The sequence below is a fragment of the Manis javanica genome, chromosome 6 (assembly GCF_040802235.1).
Source record: "Manis javanica isolate MJ-LG chromosome 6, MJ_LKY, whole genome shotgun sequence".
NCBI classification, from domain to species: domain Eukaryota; kingdom Metazoa; phylum Chordata; class Mammalia; order Pholidota; family Manidae; genus Manis; species Manis javanica.
In genome coordinates this window covers 89,281,210-89,303,738 of record NC_133161.1, presented here as the reverse complement: position 1 = coordinate 89,303,738, position 22,529 = coordinate 89,281,210, and the positions used below count along the sequence as shown (strand labels likewise).

General features: G+C 44.1%; 1 protein-coding gene across 1 annotated transcript in view; it reads right to left on the bottom strand.

Moving 5' to 3' along the window:
* Positions 1-17,672, bottom strand: part of CDHR3 (cadherin related family member 3) — a 76,640-nt gene extending 58,968 nt beyond the window's left edge. The window contains exons 1-3 of the mRNA XM_037003614.2: positions 17,525-17,672; positions 2,685-2,887; positions 266-431 (exon numbers count right to left, since the gene is read on the bottom strand). Of these exons, the coding sequence (XP_036859509.2) occupies positions 266-431; positions 2,685-2,887; positions 17,525-17,591 (436 nt within the window). The 5' untranslated portion in view covers positions 17,592-17,672. The remainder of the gene's footprint in view (positions 1-265; positions 432-2,684; positions 2,888-17,524) is intronic.
* Positions 17,673-22,529: the final 4,857 nt, after the last annotated feature.

The window sequence follows — 22,529 nt, the reverse complement described above, 5'->3', positions numbered from 1 at the left end:
ATACAAGGTCCCCGAGCCTCAGGTTCTGTCTAGGACTGAGAGAGGCCTGAGAGAAACCATGGACACGAAGGGCTTTGTAAATTGTTGGGCCTTATTATTGGGAGTCGCAGGCTGGAGGATATTTCATTTATTCCCTGCTCATTAAGCAGCTGCCTTTTTGAGGGAAACAGCTGCTTGTTTATTTACTTTTCTGTTTCGCTCTGTCCCCCAGGGTCCTCCCTGATGCCACCATCTGGGCTGCATGGCACCCCCTGGTGTATCTTACCTTTTGCCAAGTTGCCATGAAACTGAGGTGGCTCATTCACATCTGTTATCTGGACAGTCAGGACCTGTAGGTCAGTGACGCCAACGTCATCCTTAACGTAAATCTGCAATTCAAATATGTTTGGTCCTGTTTCAAAATCCAGTTGTTCCTTCCCAGTGGTGACAACCTAAAAGCAAATACAGAATTCCTAGTAACCATGGAAAGAGGGTTGTTCTGTATGCATACACTTTGCAAAGGGAATTTACTAAGAAGGAAGCCACCAGCATCCTGGAAACCCTGTCAGAGAATCAGTTGTTTTCCTCAGTCCTTCCAACATAAGCCTCATGACACTTCACTAAAGGGACTGTGCGTGTGATGTTGCTTTTCATAGGAAAGAAAAATATTCCAAAGAAATCCTGGTTCCATCGACAGGAGCTAGAGAGTTTGAGAACTGAAAATCCTGCCACTGCTTGGGCTAGGTGAGTCCCTTGGCATCCCCAAGTATAGGTGGATTTCTGGTCTCGAAGAAGAAGATGCTACACTTTTCTGTGACTGCTGTTAAGTTACATCTTGATTCATGAATCCATTCTAATTTTGCCAAGGTCGTATCCAAGGATAAACAAGAGAAGATGGTTAAATCTGCAGAAATAACAAATGATATTTACTTACATCAATACCCTGTTCAGTTTTTGTGTGCATTTTCACACATTATTCCACAGTGGCAGGCTTGTCCTCGGAGCTACAAATGTTTTGGATATGTGGGAGGGACACCAAGAACCAGGGCCAGAGAGCCGTCACAGGAATCTAGACTTTTGCGAGCAGGAAGCCAGGTGGTCCATGATGGGAGGGTTCTGCTGAGGTTAGCTGGAGGCCGGTCTATGACCTCTCCCATCTACATGCACATCCCTACCATCAACTAAACTTGCAGAATCCCAGAAGGCTCAGAGCACTTCAGGACATCAGGGACTAAATTTCATAAATGTCTTAATTATGCCGATAGAACCTCTTGGTTATTAATACAACTGGGGCCAGGCAGTGAGGCAGTCAGTAACCTGTATCGAGAAGAGCACTTAGCTGCAATTCCATTTCCACCACTGAACTTCTGTGTGACGTTGGAGAGGTCACTTGACCTATCCCTGACTTTGTTTCCACATGATTGAAATTGGTAAACAATTATTTCCCTAGTTAAACAACCAAAGTATAATACAAGGTATTATAACAAAGAGCTAAGTCAGGGTGCTATGGAAAATCAGGGAGAAAGTTCACTGTGAACTGTGTTTAATCAAGGAAGACTTCATGGAGGAGGCTGTGAATACTGTGTCTGACTTAGCAAGATCTGAGTCAGTAAAGAGAAAAGAAAACAACCCCAGATGTGAATGAATGCATGCAAGTGGAGGGAGACAGTATGGAGGAGGGCTGAGAGGGGAAGCGAGGTAGTCTGTCTCCACCCACTGGCAGGGTCAGCCTGTTATCTGCATAAGTGGAGGTGACTCTGGCTGGCACGGTGTAGGTGAGGGGTCAAGAGAGCAGACTCTCGAGCCAGACTGACTGGCTTTAAAACCCAGCCTTCCCATGACTTAACCTTTCCATGCCTCAGTTTCCCCATCTGTAAAATGGAGATAATAATAGTATCTACTGTATAAAGTGGTTGTAGGGATTAAATGAGCTAATCCATGGATTAAATGAGTTTAGATCACTGTCTGGTGCTGAGCAAGCACTCTGCAAATGCTGACTTTATGATCTTGGGATAGTCAAAAGTTGTTTAGTGAATTTTTATCCGCCAGGGCAGGCCGCTCTGTCAAGACAATCCACTCTATTTCCTGATTTATGCTCCAGCTTCTTGCTAAGCCTGGAGCCCTCTCCTGAGCCTCCAGCTTGAACAGACTTTTCCACAGTATTACCCATCAACAGCCTGTTCTCCTTGGGAACTAGCTTTAATACTCTAGAGGAAGGAAATAGAACAGTCAAAAAAGGTCCAAAAATGTTTTATCTTGAAATCAAAGGAATTGGGTTGCTGTCAACACAAATGCAAAAGTTATTTTTGTTGTTGTTAGCAGCATTTTATTAAATGTTCATGTGCCAGGAGCTTGCGAAGCCATTTTGTCAAGTATTTTATTTAATCATCACAACAACCACGGGTTGGTAAAACCTCCTTATTTCACACATAAAGAGGCAAGGGGAGGGAGTTGAAGGGGCTCTGAAGGTCAAAGCTGGGAGGGGCAGAGCCTCCATTTGGTGGCTGGCAGGCTGGCTGCAGTCTTGGTGAAAGACAATAAGCTTGGTTTAAGACATGTGACGCCTGAGGGACTTCTGGATTTTCCAAGAGGGGAGATTAAATGAGGGAAAGAAGAGGAAATGATCACTGACCTAGAATGCATCCTCCCCATCTTCAGAACCCCTCTTTGCAAACAGCTCCCACTGGACGTGAGATAGTGCTTACCTCAAAGTCAGTGCCTGACAGCCAGTTCACCCTGAAGGCTTCTGTGAGGGGACTTGAGTTGATGATGAGGGGAAACCCTGCCATCACAGGAGACAGCGATGCTGATAATTTCACAGAAAACTTGTGCACTGAAGTCTCAGGTGGAGAATTCTCTGCCACATTGCTTGTAGCAGGTACATGGATGAGGTGTAGTGCCTCTCCCCCTGTGGATTTACAGTGGATGCAAAATGCCATGAACGCAAAGCCTTGTTCTGGGAACAGAGACTTAACAGCTTGGGCTTTGGCCTCACCTCTTAGCTTGGAGCAGTGATGGAACCTGGTCACTTCCCAAGAATGAATACTATTGCCAAGGTCTGGAAATGAGAATGTGAGATTGTCTAGGAGCCCAGAAAACAACCACCACTAAACAACCATGAAATCTGCTCCTGTCGTTTTGGAAATAAAACCACTGCTTTTCTCTTGTTTCCCTGCTTCCATTCTCTTCCCTCCCAGCCTTTGTGAACAGCCAGGGAAAGAGAAACGTGATGCCATAGGGAGACAGACCCCACGTGACCGAATCTGCACATGACATCCCCTATCTTAGAAGGGCCAGGTAGTTTACAAGGGCTGGTTTTCCGTCTCTGTAACAGTGTTCGATTCCCAGGTCACTGAGAATGGAGTGGGCATGACTGGCGAGTTTCAAAATCATTGTAGATATCCCCAGCTTCATATGTGATCCCAAAGACAATTATTTGCTATTATTGGATTCTGTGGCTATCATTTAGAGGCTTAATCAGAACATTTTAGTTGATAGATTAGCTCCCGTTTCACAGAGAAGGAAATGAGATTCAGGCAAGGCATGGGATTGCCTTGGGCTGCTTTGCACACAGGAATTTTATAATTTAAGAGAAAGCATGTTTCTTCCAAGGGAGCTTTGGGATAGTCTAAGGACGCCTTGATATTCTTCCAGATTTGGCCAATACCTAGGAGAGCAACAAGGCATGTCCTTTCATGCTTCCATAATGATGGTTACTATAGGGGGTTGCATAGTGTCTCTCCCAAAATTCATGAACACTCAGAACCTCAGAATGTCCCTCATTTGGAAATAACCTTTGCAGACATAATTAGTTAAGAGGAGGTCATACTGGGTGAGGGTAGGCCCTAAATCCAATGACTGGTGCCCTTATAAAAAAAGGATTGGACACAGAGAGTCACACAGAAGGAAGGAAGAAATTGAAGTGATGCAGCTACAAGCCAAGAAATAGCAAACTCCCACCAAAAGCTTGGAGGTAGGCCTGGAGCACACCGCCCTCTGAGCCTCCAGAGGAAACCGACCCTGCCGACACTTTGATGTCAGCCTTCCAGCCTCCTGAGCTATAAGGGAATAAAGTTTTGTGGTTTTAAATCATCCAGTCTGTGTAATTTGTCATGACATCATTAGAAAACTAACACAATTACCATTTATTCAATGTTCCAAATAAGTGCTTAATGTAAATTCCATTCTGTCATTTACTCCTCAAAACAATCCTCTCAGCTAGGTATTAGTGTCATGGTTTTACAGATGAGGAAACCGAGCTGAAGGCCACACAGTGAGTAAGTGACAAAGCTGAAACTTACACTAGGGTCCCTATTCTTGGCCAGATTTCTGATCTTGGCTTCCATTAGTTGCTGGGGACAAACCACCTGGATGGGGAGGAGGTACAAGGGGACAGTAGAAGGACCTGTCCTACCAAAGGGTATAAAATTTCTAGAAACAAACAAGCCATGCAAAAATGTTGGCTTTTGTAAGAGAATGTTTTTATTTCAAATTTGCAGGAGGGGATGCAGAGGAGTAAATGGAAATGTAGGAAAAACAGAAATAGAAACACATTCATTGATAGAAGTTTTCAAAAATCTAAAATCATCTTATTTAGTTTAGAGACTAGAATGCATTACGCATAAGTTATTTTTGCTCTCAGAATTATCCAGTTTTATGGACAAGGACTATGCAAGGACTCAGAAATATCAAAACAGCTGAGGTTTAGAGTGATATGAATATGAATAGAATTTATCTATTAAAATTGACTTTAATGTTACATCATTCCTGTGATTAAAACCCAGGAGCAAAATAGTAGGCTTGGAATATTTAGAGGCAAAATACTCCCCAAAATAGTTTTTCAAAATGATCAAAATAAATAATTTATTTGGTGGTTTGGGATTTTGAGGCATAATTCCCTCAAGCCCTCTTTTCTCAAGGCTGAAAGTCAGCAGGGCTCCCCCTGGGCTGTTCACCAGTGCATCCTCACTATTCGACAGGGTAAGGACAGTCACAGGCAAAATGAAAGGGCAACAACTTGCCTCCAAGGAACCCCCACCTTCTCTGGCCCCCTCCTTCGCACCCCCTGTGACTTGTGCCCTTCCAGTCAAGGAGGAAGGAAGCTTCTGCTCAGAGTTAAGTAAAGACATAACTCATGCAGTTATTCTCAAGAACAGCCTGGGGTAAGCTGGTGCCCATCCCAAATAGATCAACTTGTGTTTTCTAAACACTTCCTCACCAGGCATTGCGCCAGCTGCTTCACGGCCTGATCTCATCTGCTCTGAACACAATTGTGTGATGTTAGTGTTACTGTCACCATTATGGACAGCTGAGATGACACAGTCAGCAAGTGGCTGTGGTGGGCCTGGCTCACTGCCATCTGCAAGTGAGTCCTCCTACAGATAGCCCACAGCTCTGTGCTTGCCCAGGGACTGCACACCTGCAAATGCATCATGGTTGTTCTGTGACCTGGTAACAGCATAGCAAGATGGCACTGGGGGCTGGTAAGCAATTGGACCCACAACCTAGATGTTAGATCTGGGTGATGTGATCTGTAAGAGGCTGGTTTTATGTCTAGAACAACATAAGGAATTGTGCTATTAGCTTGTTGTGGGCTTGCTAAGTCTCACGCAGGGCTTTCCATAACCTGACCCTGAACAGGCAGGTGATGTTGGCCATCAACTGTGACGTGTTTCCTTTGGCAAACTGGGAGGCCAGAGAAGCCATGCTCTCCAAATAACTCCAGCTGACAGTTCCTAGTTTGTTTTGCTAGAAGTGTATCCCTTGATCATGTTGAGTTAATTGTAAGTTTGATAAGCCCTGGGTTTGAGAGACTAATTCCATCAAATACCCAGTCTTCCAACCCAAGGCCTCTGAGTCCCAGGACAGGGCTCTTGGCACAGCCATGCTGCTTCCCTACATTTATAGGTTTTTTTGTAGTCCTTCCTGAATGGACACATTTTGCATGAGAGTGAGGGAGATATTTTGGAGGGAGAAGTAGATGTATCTAGTGTCCCCCAAGCAATTTGTGTTGGGAATGCTCATTCTGTGTGTGGATAAATCCAAACTATGTCCTTGGATATGCCCTTTCTGCTGACATTCTTGCTAGAGACGTTCTGCTTGTCATCTGAAGGGACTCTCTTCTGAGGGTAAGGTTATGTGTACCAAGTGAATCCTAAAAACTCTGCAGCAGACACTCCAAAACACTGATAAGAAAGGTAGCCAAGATGAGATCTTCCAACTCTTAGTTCAGCTCCCTTGCTATTAAAAAAGCAGTAGTAGCATTAGCAATAATAATAATGTGGCTAAGGGTCCACACCCTAAAAAGAGAGCAGTTAATAAGATAGGAAATTCACCAAATGTTCATCCCATACATTATGCAGATAAGTTTAAGGGATGTGCCCAAAGGCACCCAGCTAATAAAGCACCAGGAGCCAGGGGCCAGCTCTCCCTAAGACGTGACGCACACCTGCCTTCTCAGGCTGGTCTTTCAGATTTTCCTTGGTGGTCTGAGTGTGGGAGAGCAAGAAAGAGGCTTTAATGGAATTTGACTTACACATGCATCTTAATTAAGAATCAGATTAGAATTGCTTGAAGCATGCACTTTGAAAAAGAAAGAGTATGCAGAAGATTTATTATCAGTCACTGAGCCCACTGAAACATCTAGCTGTGGCTGAGAGCTGGATGGATGATGTGCTTGCTTGTTTCAAAATGAGCAAAATCACTGCCCTGCCAGAAATGGACCAATGAGGCCTCTCCCCAGAGCTGGCGTTGGAATAATTAAAGCCTTGGCAGCCTCAGTTCTGGGGGAGGAAGCTGGCCGCCATGGGCCTCTGACACGCAAAGGGCAATGATGTGGTTCAGGAGGTGTGGGGCTATGCTATCTCTTGCCTCTGCGGATGCCCCAGCTCTGACTGACAGCTCTGCTTTCAATACACAGGGCAGCACTGGCCTGAGACAGCCACTCATTAATATCTCTTCCTCCTCTCTGATAACTAATCAAAACGGTAGTGAAACGGATCAGATGAGCGTTGTGAAATCAGCAAGGGATTTGGAATCAGAGTCCTCGCTTCAAGTTTGAGCTTTGCCACTACTTGTCTGTGTGACCTTGGGCTGGTCCCTTGACCTCTCTGGGGCCCTCTGTCAACTCTGCCTCTCAGGGCTCTGGTGCTGCACTAACAGTGGCTGGCAACTAGGGCTCGCCTGCCAAAGCAGACTCGCAGGACCCCAGCGAGAATGCTGACAAATCTAGTTTATTACAGAAAAAGGAGGCAGAAGAGTAACAACATTAGAGCAAGGAGATGCGTCCCAGCTGACGGCTGCCTCGTAGCCTGTGGACCGGGAGGCCCGGCACCAGCTCCTGCTGTCTCTAAGGGCTGTGACAAAATGCACTTGCTCACATCAGAAACTACTGATGTATCCACCAGTATCTTGGAACGAGGGGGCCCAAAATAGAGTCTTTGCTGGAAATGTTTATATTTTGCTGGCCATGTAGGATCATCTTGTTATGTGCCCAGCTTCAGTAGTGGAGTCCTGTGAGGTTTCACTGAGCCCAGATGTGAATCCTCAATCTCACTGTTACCCATGAGCAGTGCTTATAGGCCAGTACAAGCCATTCCCAAACACCAGGACAGGTGGTTGCAAAGCAGCATTATTAATCAGCATGCTTTGTGCCTTGTCCAGGGGTCAGTTCTGTGCAAGAAGCTTAGTGAAGCAATTGGGGCAAATTCAAAGCCTCCTGGAATTCTCTTAACACAGGTACCATAGAAGAAAATGCATGTACTTAATAAAACTATAAATCATCATAGAATGTTGTTGTTTCAATATATACCGTGTCTTCCTATGTCTTTAATTGCCACAATGCAGACCTGCCAGGATGCTCAACCCCTTTGTGGGGGCTGATCCATGCCAGGCAATGCTAACAGAAGGGAGCTCTAGGTGGGACACACAAGAAAAGATGGTGACTCTACTAGTGACTCTGTAAATCACATGAAGTCATAATTAGCAAGAGAAAGATGCATTTATCTTGGAGCATCACTCTGGCGCTGGTCTGAGAAGGGCTGGTTTCTTACAAACCTCTTCCAACCCCACGCTGGTGGAAAAACAGATGGATTCCAGACACAAGTGCTTGAGCTAGAAGAGAGGAAGACAACCAGGTTGCCATGGGAAAGGCAGAGGGAGGGAGAGCTGAGAGGAGGGACAGCTTTTTGCTCTTCCAAGGTTGACTCTGAACAGGAAATTGATGCGATAGGAAAAGTAGAAAGCTGCAATGTTCTTTGGACCATTTATAGGATTAATTAGCTGACAGAAAGACTTTCTGGGAATGGATGACATCTTCCTGCTTTTTCAAATGATGAGAGCATTAGGAAGGGTTGCACCTAGATCCTCAAGTAGCATGAGATGTGAGTTTGGGGCCTCTTTTTGATTTGCTGGCACTGATTTAAGGCCAGGCCCAGATGGCAGACTTGGGGGTCCTCCCAGCCGCATGCCTGGTGCTCAGGGGAGAGAATTCAGATCAATGGGACTGGCACCTTTTCCATGTTCCTGCGGGTCTTCCAGCTTCCAAGGAACACTTCTTACATTAAACACCGTGGAATTTTTCACTTCTGTGAGAGCGATACAAAAGCCAGATTCCTAGAGGCTTTCTAAACATCAGACAACTTCAGTGTGCAGTGGGTCTGAATAAACTGAGGGGCCTTTGCTAAGTCCTCCATCTTCCAGGACGCTGTGTGGCCATTAAGATTGTGTTGTCTCAGCTCATTTCCAGTGGGACAGTGGCAAGGCTTGCCTAGTTTTCATTCCTGTGGGCCCTTCCTCTGCAGGCCTCTGTTGGAGTGGGACAGTGTACCATCTCTAGCGTCCCACAGAGAAACAGTTTCACTTTCCTCATCTCAGGCCATGGGAAGGACAGAAGCTAATTTAAATGCTGGTGTTAGGCAGGCAGAACGTCTAGATTTCTGCATTTGAGGGCTATTAGTAGTGTGAAAATGAAAGCCAAAAACAAAATGAGGCCCAAAAAGAGCTGATGAGCAACATAAAAAACAGATATTTACCAGATACCCTGAATATGTGTGGCACTTGGAAACCACAGAGCAATGAGAGATACACAATCTATTGTTACAGGGCTGGCATTCCAACTGAGGAGACAGGGCAGACACATACACATGAATTAGAGAAACTCATGCTACCTTTTGTCGAACACTTATTTTGTGTCAGAAACTGTACTAAATCCTTGGTATGCATTCCATGTGTGGACAAGAGGAGCTGCAGGGTGCAGGGAGCACCCACCAAGAGCCAGGGCAATCCAAGAAGGCTCCATGCTGTAAGTGGAGCTTGCATTGGGCCTTGGAGGACGCATAGGCCTTAGACCAAACAAGAGTGTGCTCCTTTGTTTGAGATTATATGGTGAAGACTGCTTCTAATACCCTGAAGGCAGGAACAAGTGCAACTGCCTACCCCTCTCCACCTTACCTAGGGGACCCTGGTGTTTGAGACTAGGCTAGGATCATGTTCTCAGATTCACAGGAGAACAAGCTCGACTCCCAAAGGAGAGAAACTGTGTATCAGCAGCAGACCTTCCAAAAAATAGGATTTGACCTGTTGAAGCAAAAGTATGGTACAGTGCACAGCCTTTTGGAGAAGGAGGGTTTTGAATGTAGTTTTGATAAGAAATCTCAAAGGTTTCTTGCAAACCTTTGTGATCTGTTCCTTTCATACATCTGATGATAAAGTTCTAAGTGATTGTGTTCTGTATGAGATGCTGGGTTTTTCTTAACCTCACACTTCCCGCAGTGACAATAAATGTCACATCTTAACTCAGATGATGATGGTCCTAAAAGCCTGCATTTCTGGGAAAATCTCAAATGTTTGCTTAAAGTGAGAGTCTGAGCTGCTCAAGACCTGGCTTCACAGTCACATTCCTCCTGCCCTCTACTAAGGTGAAAAACCCAAGATTCAAATGAGGTCAATATTAGGAAACCCAGTTATTTATTTAACTGATTAACAGATCAAAGGGGGGAAATTAAGTGGTCATTTCCATAAATCTGGAAAAAACATTTGACTTAAAAATGCATTTTGATTTAGAAACAAATATCCTAAATAAGAATAAAAGCTGTCTCCTTAACTTATAAAACATTTCTGTTTCACAGCAAAAGGTAACATCATGCTTAATGCAAAGCAAGACAAGAAGGTACTGTTACTGTTTAACAGTAGTCTGAAGGCACAGCCCTGGTAATTAGATAAGAGAAAGAAGAGATAGAAGCATAGGTGAGAAAAAGTATAAGTGTTTATTCTTTTCAAAGCTGGAAAATACATACGAATCACCCATATGTATCAGTGTACCATCTCTAGCATCCCACAGAGAAATTTATTAGTAGACTTCCATACATTGTACAAAATCATTTAAAATGGAAGAGTAGATTCTGTTTATACATGCAAAACAAAAAAAGTAAAAGAAATAACTAGAAATAAACATAACCAGAATGTGCAAGATCTCAATGAAGGAAATCTTAAAATATTCTTCAGGATCATAAATGAAGACTTGGTCTCAGATAGGAAGGCTCGACATCATACATAATAATCTTTAACATTTACTAAGCATTTACTATGTACCAGAAACACTCTTCTAAATGTTTTACTATGTAACTCATCAAAGATCTAAATTATCCCTTAAGTAATCTGCAAATTGAACATGATTGAATTCCACACATTATGCATATACTACCTATTCACAAGTAAGATTTAATTTAAAAGCTCAAATCCAGGAGATTAAAGATGGTGGTGTGAGAGGTGAGACAGAGGCTTCCTCCTAAAACAACATATAATATGAAAATATAATTAATACAACTAATTCTGAAAGAGCAACAGGAAAAAGGGCTGCACCAGACTGCATACACCCGGAGAAAAGAAAAAACCTCACGGAACAGGGTAACATACCAAAGTCGTGGCTCGGTGGGACCCAAGCCCTTCTTGCACCCCAGCTCATCGGTGGGAGGAAGAGAAATGGAGAGGGGAGGGAATGGAGGCCTGAGACTGCTGAACAGCTAGCTCTGGAGATCTGCTCTGGGAGCACAAATCTACATTACATGGTGCTTTCATGATTAGGGGGTTTGGAAAGCTATGACAGCCAGAATACCTGGAGAGACTGCGTTCCAGAGCTTATGGAAAATAGGGATCCATGTCTGGCTATTCTGGGACAAAAGAAAGGTGGACAGACTGAGAGACTTCCTAACAATGAGAGGGCTGCTAAAGGGAAAAGGATTGCACAGAGCTTAGTGCTCAGGAGAAAGGACAGGTAGACAAAATTTTCTGGGTGCACTCTGCCCAGAAGGTTGGAAACTTTCATGATCTTCAGGCACTCCAGCCCCCTGGCTGGCTGTGCAGCTCCAAAGCCCCCCTCCAGGATATGCAGCCTGCTGTGCCTTCCTCCCAGACAGCCTGCACCTGGCTCACAAACCAGCAGGCCCTGCCCTGGTGTTAGGCCAGCCAGAGGGAAGTCCAAACTACAGCAGCTACAACGCAAAGCATAGAGGCTTATAGCTGTGTGCTTGGCCCACTGGTTCTGGCAGTGGAGACAGGCATAGCAGCCAGGAGGCAGGAAACAGCTCTTTTCTTCCCTCAGGCACTAACACCGCTCCCCTGTGACCCCTGACACTGCTCCAGGGGCTGAGCAGCTCCAGAGAGTAGAGCTTCTGGGCACTAGAGGGTGCCACATACAAATAAAACACCAAAGGAACCTGGTTCAAAGCAAAATTATAAATACACCAGAGAAACAGTGAAATGAACTCAACCTCATGAATCTTCTTGAAAGAGATTTCAAAATAAAAATCAAAAATACTCTCATGAAGGTACAGAAAAATATTCAAGAACTCAGGAATGAATTCTGGTTGGAGACCCAATCATTACAGAACACAGTATCAGAAATAAAACATATAATGGAAGGTTTTAAAAGCAGATTAGATACAGTGGAGGAGATGGTAAATGAAATAGAAATAAGAGAAGAGGACTACAAAGAAGCTGAGGCACAGAGAGAAAAAAGGATCTCTAAGAATGAAAGAATATTGAGAGAACTGTGTGACCAATCCAAAAGGAACAATATTCATATTATAGCAGTACCAGATGAAGAAGAGAGAAAAAAAAGGGATAGGAAGTGCCTTTGAGGAGGTAATTGCTGAAAAAGTTTTCAGTCTGGGGAAAGAGATAGTCTCTCAGGCCATGGAGGTGCACAGATCCCCCAACACAAGGGACCAAAGGAAGACAACACCAAGACATATAGTAACTCAAATGGCAAATATCAAAGATAAGGACAGATGGTTAAAAGCAGCCAGAGAGAGAAGTAAGATCACATACAAAGGAAAGCCCATCAGGCTAACATCAGACTTCTCGGCAGAAATCTTACAGGCCAGATGGGAGTGGCATGATGTATTTAATGCAATGAAGCAGAAGGGCCGTGAACCAAGAATACTCTCTCCAGCAAGATTATCACTTAAGTTTGAAGGAGGGATTAAACAATTTCCAGATAAGCAAAATCAGAGAATTTACCTCCCACAAACCATCTCTACAGTGTATTTTGGAGGGACTGCTATAGATGAAAGTGTTCCTAAGGTTTAATAGCTGTCACCAGAGATAGTAAAACCACAGCAAAGGAAGTAGAAGAGTTAATTACTAAGCAAATGCAAAATTAAATCAACTATGCCCAAAGTCAATCAAGGGATAGACATAGTACAGAATATGGTACCTAATATATAATGAATGGAGGAGAAAGAAAAAGGAGGAGAAAAAAAGAACCTTTAGACTGTGTTTGTAATAGCATACTAAGTGAGTTAAAGTTAGACTCTTATATAGTAAGGAAGTTAACCTTTAGCCTTTGGTAACCATGAATCTAAAGCCTGCAATGGCAATAAGTACATACCTTACAATAATCATCCTAAATGAAAATTATTTGAATGCACCAATCAAAAGACATACAGTCACTGAATGGATAAAAAACAAGAGCCATATATATGCTGCCGACAAGAGACTCACTTCAAACCCAAAGACATACATAGACTAAAAGTGAAGGGATGGGAAAAGATATTTCATGCAAATAAGGAGAAAAAAGCAGGCATTTGCAGTACTTGTATCAGACACAATAGACTTCAAAACAAAGAAAGTCACAAGAGACAAAGGAGATTACATAATGATAAAAGGGTCAATCCATCAAGAAAACACAACCATTATAAATATCTATGCATTCAACACAGGAGCACCTACATATGTGAAACAAATACTAACAGAATTAAAAGGGGAAATAAAATACAATGCATTTATTCTAGGAGACTTCAACACTCCACTCACTCCAAAGGACAGATCAACCAGACAGAAAATAAGTAAGAAGACAGAAGTACTGAACAACATATTAGAACAGATGGACCTAACAGACATCCACAGAACTCTACACCCAAAAGCAGAAGGATACACATTCTTTTCAAGCATACATGGAACATTTTCAAGAATAGATCATATACTAGACAACAAAAAGAGCCTTGGTAAATTCAAAAAGTTTGAAATTGTACCAACCAGCTTCTCAGACCACAAAGATATGAAACTAGAAATAAATTACACAAAGAAAATGAAAAATCCCACAAACACATGAAGGCTTCACAACATGCTCCTAAATAACCAACAGACCAGTGACCAAATAAAAACAGAGATTAAGCAATATATGGAGACAAATGACAACAATAATTCAACACTGCAAAATCTGTGGGACGCAGCAAAGGCTGTGCTAGGAGGGAAGTGTATTGTAATACAGGCCTACCTCAGGAAAGCAGAAAAATCCCATATGAACAGTCTAAACTCACAATTAACGAAACTAGTAAAAGAAGAACAAATGAGGCCCAAAGTCAGTAGAACAAGGGACATAATAAAGATTAGAGAAGAAATAAATAAAATCAAGAAGAATAAAACAATAGAAAGAATCAATGAAAGTAAGAGCTGGTTCTTCAAGAAAATTACCAAAATAGATTACCCCCTAGCCAGACTTATTAAGAAAAAAAGAGTCTACACACATAAACAGAATCAGAAATGAGAAAGGAAAAATCACTATGGACACCACAAAAACACAAAGAATTATTAGAGAATACTATGAAAAATTATATGCTAAAACACTGGATAACCTAGAAGAAATGAACAACTTTTTAGAAAAATACAACCTTCCAAGGCTAACCCAGAAAGAAACAGAAAATCTGAACAGACCCATTACCAGCAATGAAATTGAATTGGTAGTCAAAAAACTACCTAAGAACAAAACACCTGGACCAGATGGCTTCACCACTGAATTTTACCAAACATTTAGTGAATACCTAATACCCATTCTCCTAAAAGTTTTCCAAGAAGTAGAAGAGGAGGGAATACTTCCAACCTCACTCTATGAGGCCAGCATCACTCTAATACCAAAACCAGGCAAAGACACCACACAAAAAAAGAAAATTACAGACCAATATCCCTGATGAACATAGATGAAATACTCAACAAAATATTAGCAAACTGAATTCAAAAATACATCAAAAAAATCATCCACCGTGATCAAGTAGGATTTATTCCAGTGAATGCAAGGATGGTACAATATTAGAAAATCCATCAACATTATCCACCACACCAACAAAAAGAAGGACAAAAATGACATCATCATCTCCATAGATGCCAAAAAGCATTTGACAAAATTCAACATCCATTCATGATAGAAACTCTCAACAAAATGAATATAGAGGGCAAGCACCTCAACATAATAAAGGCCATTTATGACAAACCCACAGCCAACATCATACTTAACTGTGAGAAGCTGAAAGCCTTTCCTTTAAGATCGGCAACAAGACAAAGATACCCTCTTTCCCCACTTTTGTTCAACATAGTACTGGAGGTCCTTGCCACAGCAATTAGACAACACAAAGAAATAAAGGGCATCCAGATTGGTAAGGAAGAAGTAAACTATCCTTGTTTGCAGATGACATGATATTGTACATAAAAAACCCCAAAGAATCCACTCCAAAACTACTAAATCTAATATTTGAATTCAGCAAAGTTGTAGGATACAAAATTAATACAGAGAAATCTGTTGCATTCCTATTCACTAACAATGAACTAGCAAAGGGAGAAATCAGAAAAACAATTCCATTCACAATTGCATCAAAAAGAATAAAATACCTAGAAATAAACCTAACCAAGAAAGTGAAAGATCTATACTTTGAAAACTACAAGACACTCATGAGAGAAATTGAAGAAGATACCAATAAATGGAAACACATCCTGTGCTCATGGATAGGAATAATTAATATTGTTAAAATGGCCAACCTGCCTAAAGCAATCTACAGATTCAATGCAATTCCTATCAAAATGCCAACAGCATTTTTCAATGAACTAGAGCAAATAGTTCTAAAATTCATATGGAACCACAAAGACCCCAAATAGCCAAAGCAATCCTGAGAAGGAAGAATAAAGTTGGGGGAATTATGCTTCCAAACTTCAAGCTCTTCTACAAAGCCACAGTAATCAAGACAATTTGGAACTGGCACAAGAACAGAACAATAGACCAATGGAACAGACTAGAGAGCCCAGATATAAACCCAACCATACATGGTCAGTTAATATATGATAAAGGAGAGATGGACATACAATGGGGAAATGACAGCCTCTTCAACCACTGGTGTTGGCAAAACTGTACAGCTTCATGCAAGAGATTGAAACTGGATTATTTTTTAACCCCATACACAAAAGTAGACTCAAAATGGATCAAAGACCTGAATGTAAGTCATGAAACCATAAAACTCTTAGAAGACAACATAGGCAAAAATCTCCTGAATATCAACATGAGCAACTTCTTCCTGAATGCATCTCCTTGAACAAGGGAAACAAAAGCAAAAATGAACACATGAACTACATCAAACTAAAAAGCTTCTGTACAGCAAAAGACACCATCAACAGAACAAAAAGGCATCCTACAGTATGGGAGAATATATTCATAATTGATATATCTGATAAGGGATTGACATCCAAAATATACAAAGAGCTCATGCACCTCAACAAACAAAAAACAAGCAATCCAATTTAAAAATGGGCAGCGTAGCTGAACAGACACTTGTCCAAAGAAGAAATTCGGATGGCCAACAGGCACATGAAAAGATACTCCACATCACTAATAATCAGGGAAATGCAAATTAAAACCGCAATGAGATATCACCTCACACTGGTTAGGATGGCCAGCATCGAAAAGACTAAGAACAACAAATGCTGGCGAGGATGCAGAGAAAGGGGAACCCTCCTACATTGCTGGTGGGAATGTAAGGTAGTTCAACCATTCTGGAAAGCAGTATGGAGGTTCCTCAAAAAACTAAAAATAGAAATACCATTTGACCTGGGAATTTCACTCCTTGGAATTTACCCAAAGAATACAACTTCTCAGATTCAAAGAGACATATGCACCCCTATGTTTATTGCAGCACTATTTACAATAGCCAAGATACGGAAGCAACCTAAGTGTCCATCAGTAGATGAATGGATAAAGAAGATGGAATACTATTCAGCCATAAGAAAGAAACAAATCCTACCATTTGCAACAAGATAGATGGAGCTGGAGGATATTATGCTCAGTGAAATAAGCCAGATGGAGAAAGACAAGTACCAAATTATTTCCCTTATTTGTGGAATATAACAATGAAGCAAAACTAAAGGAACAAAACAGCAGCAGACTCACGGACTCCAAGAAGGGAGTAGTGGTTACCAAAGGGGAGGGTGGGTGGGGAGGGAGGGAGAAGGGGTTTGAGGGGTGTTATGTTTAGTACACATGGTGTGCGGGGTTATGGGGAAAACAGTGTAGCTCAGAGAAGGCAAATAGTGAATCTGTGGCATCTTACTACACTGACTGTCAGTGACTGCAATGGGGTATGGGTGGGGACTTGATAATTTGGGTAAATGTAGTAACCTATTGTTTTGTCATGTGATACCTTTGTAAGAGTGTATATCAATAATACCTTAATAAAAATTTTTTTTAAAAAAAGCTCAACTCCATAATCCAAGCTGACACATTACAAAGATCACCCAAGATTTTCAAAGCTCTTAATAAGAAAGAGATAGTGCAGGAAACACTAGGTTGAACCTTTGGCTCTTCTATCAGACGCATTTCTTTTGCTCAAGACTAAGACCAGAGCCTCTTGGTGCCTTAGGTTTCCCACAGGAAATTTGCCAACCTCAACTTGCCCCTTGAAGCTCCAGAGAAAGGCCAGAATCTCCACAAAGACCCAACATACATGCAAGTCTCTGTAGTGGAAATCATTTCCCAGACCTTAGACCTTGGGAAGACTTCTAGCACACGCTGGTTAATGAAGATAGGATGTGAAGTCTGTACAAACAGACTAGAATACCCCTACCTCAGCCTCCAGGGCTCCCATTGCTGCTTCATTGCATCCATCACAGCAGATAAATCCACCGCTGAACAGGCCTCCCGGAGGCAATTTCTTCCTGTGAGACGTCATCACGCAATACATTGCACACACTGAGAAGGCTGAGCAAGGTGGCAGAATGGTGTTCCTACCTGACATGGCCCCCAGGAGAACCAGGAGGACGACTTCCTGCATGAGCTTTGTGCATGCTTCTAGCATATTTTCCAGGAGCTGAATCCCACCTTACAGTCAAAGTTCATTCCAGATGCCACTCACCTTCCCCTCCTAGTTTTGTTGCCATGCAAGAAATTAAACAAAGACTTTGATGGTTACTAAGGGAGACTCTAAACACCACAGGACAGTTTTTTCTTTGCTCACCTGCTTCTGTGACTGCACAGTATCCAAGAAGCCAGCCAACCAGCCCCAGTCAGCTCAGAGTCCATCTTCAAAGCCCACACCTGCTGTGTGCTCAGAGAGACCCCCAAAGAGAAATCAAAGGAGCAAAGACAGAGCGGAGACACCCAGATGATGGTAAAGGTGGGTGGAAGTGTAGACATCCATGAGGGCCCCAGGAGCCCTGCAATCAGTCATCCAGTCATTCTTGGGAGCAGGGGCAGGGAAGTGGAGATGTTTCTGCTGCCCTGAATTGATGAGGAGGCCTCAGCGTTGGGAGCAGAATTCTCAAGGCGGGCTGGCTACACTAGACATTGCCCTGTAACTCAGCCAGCACCACAGCCTCTCTAGCCCTCAGAAAGGTCTGTGGGGAAGGTTATGGGAGTAGTGAGGCTACTGCCCGGGGTGCATGAGGCCCATCCCTCAGGGCCAGGTACTGCCCCGTGTGGTGCCAGTCTACAAGGCCTGCTGAGTGCAATGCCTGGGGGCATGTGACCTCCACCCAGAGCAGGAGTAATGGTTGCACAAAGGGAAGCTGGCAGCAGAGCAGCCTGTCCCCTCAATGAGCTACAGTAAGAGTCGCAGTGGATACAGTGCGAGGAAACCAGAATCGGCCCCTCTCTCCTGCTCCTCATACCCGAGCACTGCCACCAGGCAAGGGGAGCCAAGAAGCACAAGGCTGGTGGCAGGAATGGGGTGGGGACATCGAGCCAGATCCTCCCCACTGGGGACATGAGGCAGACAAGAGGAGGGGTGGGGAGAGACTCCACAGGTGCTCTGCAGACCAGGTGGGCCCACAAGTGAACCAGCTTGGGCTCTGTGGATGTCACCACTAGCCTTTTAGTCAGTATGAGCCAGGACAGTACTGAGACAGGGACCACGGGTTTAGACAGAGCAGGCTGAGGGCCTCCGGAGAAAATAATGCAAGATAATCCATTGTGGGATTTCCTTTGGCCTGCTGGGGGTCCCAGATTATTTTTCTAACTTTATCCAGGTGCTGCTTTTCTTCCTCTAGCCCTACTCAAGTGATTTGCTACCTGGGCACTTTAACAAGCACAAACAGGAATCCTTTAACAAAACAAACAGGAAGGATTCCATTTTGAAAATAACATTGCATTTTAAAACCCAATTTATTAAAAAGTAATTTTCTTAACATACTCTTTAACAGACAGACAATAATTCAGCTCACCTTGGAGCCAAAGCAGTGATATGTTCCAGGACCAGGAAGCTGCTATCCTGGGAGGAAATCAGAGCAGTAAATTTCTTGTAAATAACCATGAAGACTAATAAGAAACTTAATGTCTCTTCAAAGGTAAACATTTTGGGACCACTTAGCAGGTGTACATCTCTAGCCCTTTGTCTCTCAACCGCCTGTAAAACCCCTAGACAACACACCACCCCGGGGCTCTCTTGTCCCCTCCTGGCCTGAGCCAGTAGCTCTGTCCTCTTGCTTTATCTCTAAATAAAAGCCTCTCACTTGCTCTCCTACCTTGAGCGTTTGCGAAATTCATTCTTTGACTGTGTGAACAAGAACCCCGGCATCAGTGCCATGACCAGTGGAAAGAGACAGTGGAGACGGCCAGCTAGCCACCCACCCTTGTGCCTTTCCCCTCCTCCTCAGACCACACCCAGGGCCCAGGCTCCGACTTTCAGAGTCCCAGCTCCTCCTGCACCAGCCTGGGGATGGGGGCAGCAGACAGGGAGATTTAAGCTACATTTGATAAGGAAGCTATGAAAAACTGGGCGGGATGTGAATAATGGAGAGTGGCCTGGAAGCGGGCTGTGAAGGGAGACTTAGCAGAGGCAAGTTGAAAACCGTAACTGGGGAAAAACAAACCATTTCAGTTTATCTGTCCCTGAACTGAGATGGCTAAATGCACTGGTTAGAGCCCCTTCTGGACACAAGAAAACTAAGGCTCAGAGAGGCTGAGTGACTTGCCTCAGGTCCAGTGGCTGGTCAGCTGGGCCTCCCTGTCTCTCACCTCCCATACCTGGGGTGGCAAGGCTGTCTTCCTTCCCGCCAGCGCATCCAGACCTTCCTCGGGCCCTGCCCCACCACCACAGGGCTGCCTGCGGCCTCTTTTTCCAGCTTTACTGCCATTACTCTGGCTTAAGAGCCTGACCTCTGGCCTGGACCATCTCACCAGCATCCAAATCCTCCTATAGGAAACTCAGGCTAATTTCCCAAAAGGACAATTTTGATCACTCACTTTCCCGCTAAAATAACAAGCAACCTTTCCCTTAGGAGAAGTTGCTTTTGCTCTTTAAAACAGGAAGTAAGATGTTAGTCTGTAGGTTTCTGTCTAAAATAGGCAGATAGCAAAAAAACCTAAGTTTTGCTCTGCGACCTTAGGGAAATTACATAACCTCTCAGACTCTTAGGTCTGCTCCTATGAATCAGGGGAAATAATACCAACCAGTGGTGTACTATCATTGTAGGCAGAACACGAGATAATGAAGTGAAACTGGCCCACGGTATGTGCTTAGCGGTACTATTTTTTTCCCGATAGCACATCCCTAGGACCATGGCCAAGGCTGAAACACAGTAGGTAGTCAGTAAGATGCACTGAAACAAGATGAATAAATAGTTGCCAAGTTACCAATTCTCACTTCTCCGGTTTTCCTGTCATATTAGTTACTGTAAATAATCCATTTCATTATGCATAATTGAAGTTGAAGTGATGGCTCAGATTAAGTTACGGAAAACGTCAGAATAATTAAGCCTTTGAAGTAAAGGACTCACATCTGTTTAATTTTTAGCCTGACTGCACAGTGTTATTCATGCTGCCCTGTGTCACCGGGCTAGGGGGAGCCTCTCTTTCCTGCCCATCCCTGGTCCCGGATCCTAGGGCTCATATTTGGGGATTTGTTGTGGTCTTTTCCTCCTGTAATTACTGCTTTGGTTTCCAGCCCTGAGGTTATTTCTACCATTCTGTTGTCCACTTGTCAGTTCCTGTCTCCTTCTCAAAGCACATGGTCCTGGCACCAAGGGGCCAGCTGGGCCGGAATGACACAGAGGCTGCCCGGGCCCCTGAGGCCCCTCGCCCTCTTGGTCCCGCAGGCTGAGTCCTCCTGGCTCACTGGGTCTCGACCCGCCAGGATAAAGCAGGTGGCTTGACGGCAGGGCTGCAGCCCTTGGGGCAGGCACCCCTCCAGCTTCAGCTGGAAGACCTGGGAAGCCTTCTCCCACATGGCGTCTGGCCCAGGAGTGGTTCCAGTATTTAAATATTTAAAATGATTTTCCTGGGATCCAGTGTCTAATCTGCTAGCAAAGGAATTGATTCCAAAGATTGATTGACTTAGAACATGGAGCACAGTTAAGGATGGGTTGTTTGTAGCCCCTGAACAGTCTATAGCATACTTGAGACATTACGGGCCTGAGGTGAGTGGCAGAGACGCTGTAGTGAGCATGCCAGCGCCCACCTCCTCCCTCAGTTCCACAGGCACCAGCGCGTGAGCCTCCGCACCTTTCTGTCTGTGGGGAAGCTCTGCCTGGGGTTCCCATCCATCTAGTACTAGAACTCTGGGCTTCCAGGATCCACATCCCAGGACAGGACACCCAAACTCCACCATTCAAGCACCCCTGCCCCACAGGCCCCCCTTTAGAAAGTGGGTGCTCAGGGCCAGGCCCTCTCTCACAGCAAAGGTGGCCACGTTGATAGCATAAAGCTTGCAGAAGCAGACCTGAGCCCTCTCCTGTGTCTGCTCTGTGGGCCGCTTACTATCAGGCGCCCCTCTTCAGCATCACGTTCCCACAGTTCTCCCACACATCTCTCTCCAGCCAGCCTTGGCAAGCTTTTCCAGGCCAGAGAAGCTTCTATAATACATTGTATCCCATTGCTTCACATGTAACCACACCATGCAGAGTTAGCACCCCCCAATTGTGCAGTTATTATATTTACTTTATAGTCCCTTGTCCTGTGACATTCTTTCCATTCCCTGATCTTCATCCATGAGGTCCCCTCAGCTCTTGTGGGACAGGAAATAAAGCACCACCGCCTTCCTCCCTTCCAGAACCTCTGGGAACACTCACTGCCCCCTGACCCTGAGCACCATGGGAGCGCTTCTCTGAAGACAAAGCCTTGCATGAGAGGAAGCATAATTTCCCTCTATACTTCTGAGTTCTTGGCTGACCCCTGTAATAAAAGACAGATTAACAAGAGAGAAACAGTTTATTAATGTGTATACCTCATGTATACCTGGGGGATACCCAGGGAAAAATGAGTAACTCCCCAAGGTGGCTTAGAATTCAGGCTTAAATACCTCTGAGTAGGGAAGGGAAGGGGGATGTACATGATCTTAGGGGAGAGAAAATGATTTTTCAGAATGATGAGTGGGCTCTTAGGAGAAGGGATGGGAGGTATGGTAGTTGCTAACCAAGTGTGTCTGGGTGTTTGTTGTCCCTTCTCCTGTGAAAAGAGTCAGTCCTCCCTGGCTGATGACCCTTATGGCAGGGGACTTAGGACAACTGAGTTCCTTTTGGAGGAACTGTCTTTAGACAGATGAGAGAGTTCAGAGAAAGCCTCTCAAGCATTTGCTCAAAATAATCAATGAGCCAAAGCCACATATCCTGGGGTGGCATATCCTAAACCACAGTTGTCTTTGGGGTGCCATATCCTGCCTTCAGCCTTCAGGATCCACTGGCAGGGACCCTACCTTGGCTTCAGGTGTGGAGGAGTGAATGAGCATGATTTCCCTGAGGCTCGGCCTCACCTGACTCCAGAATTTGGGGGGCCTAAGGTGCTGGTCATGGTCTGGGCCCAC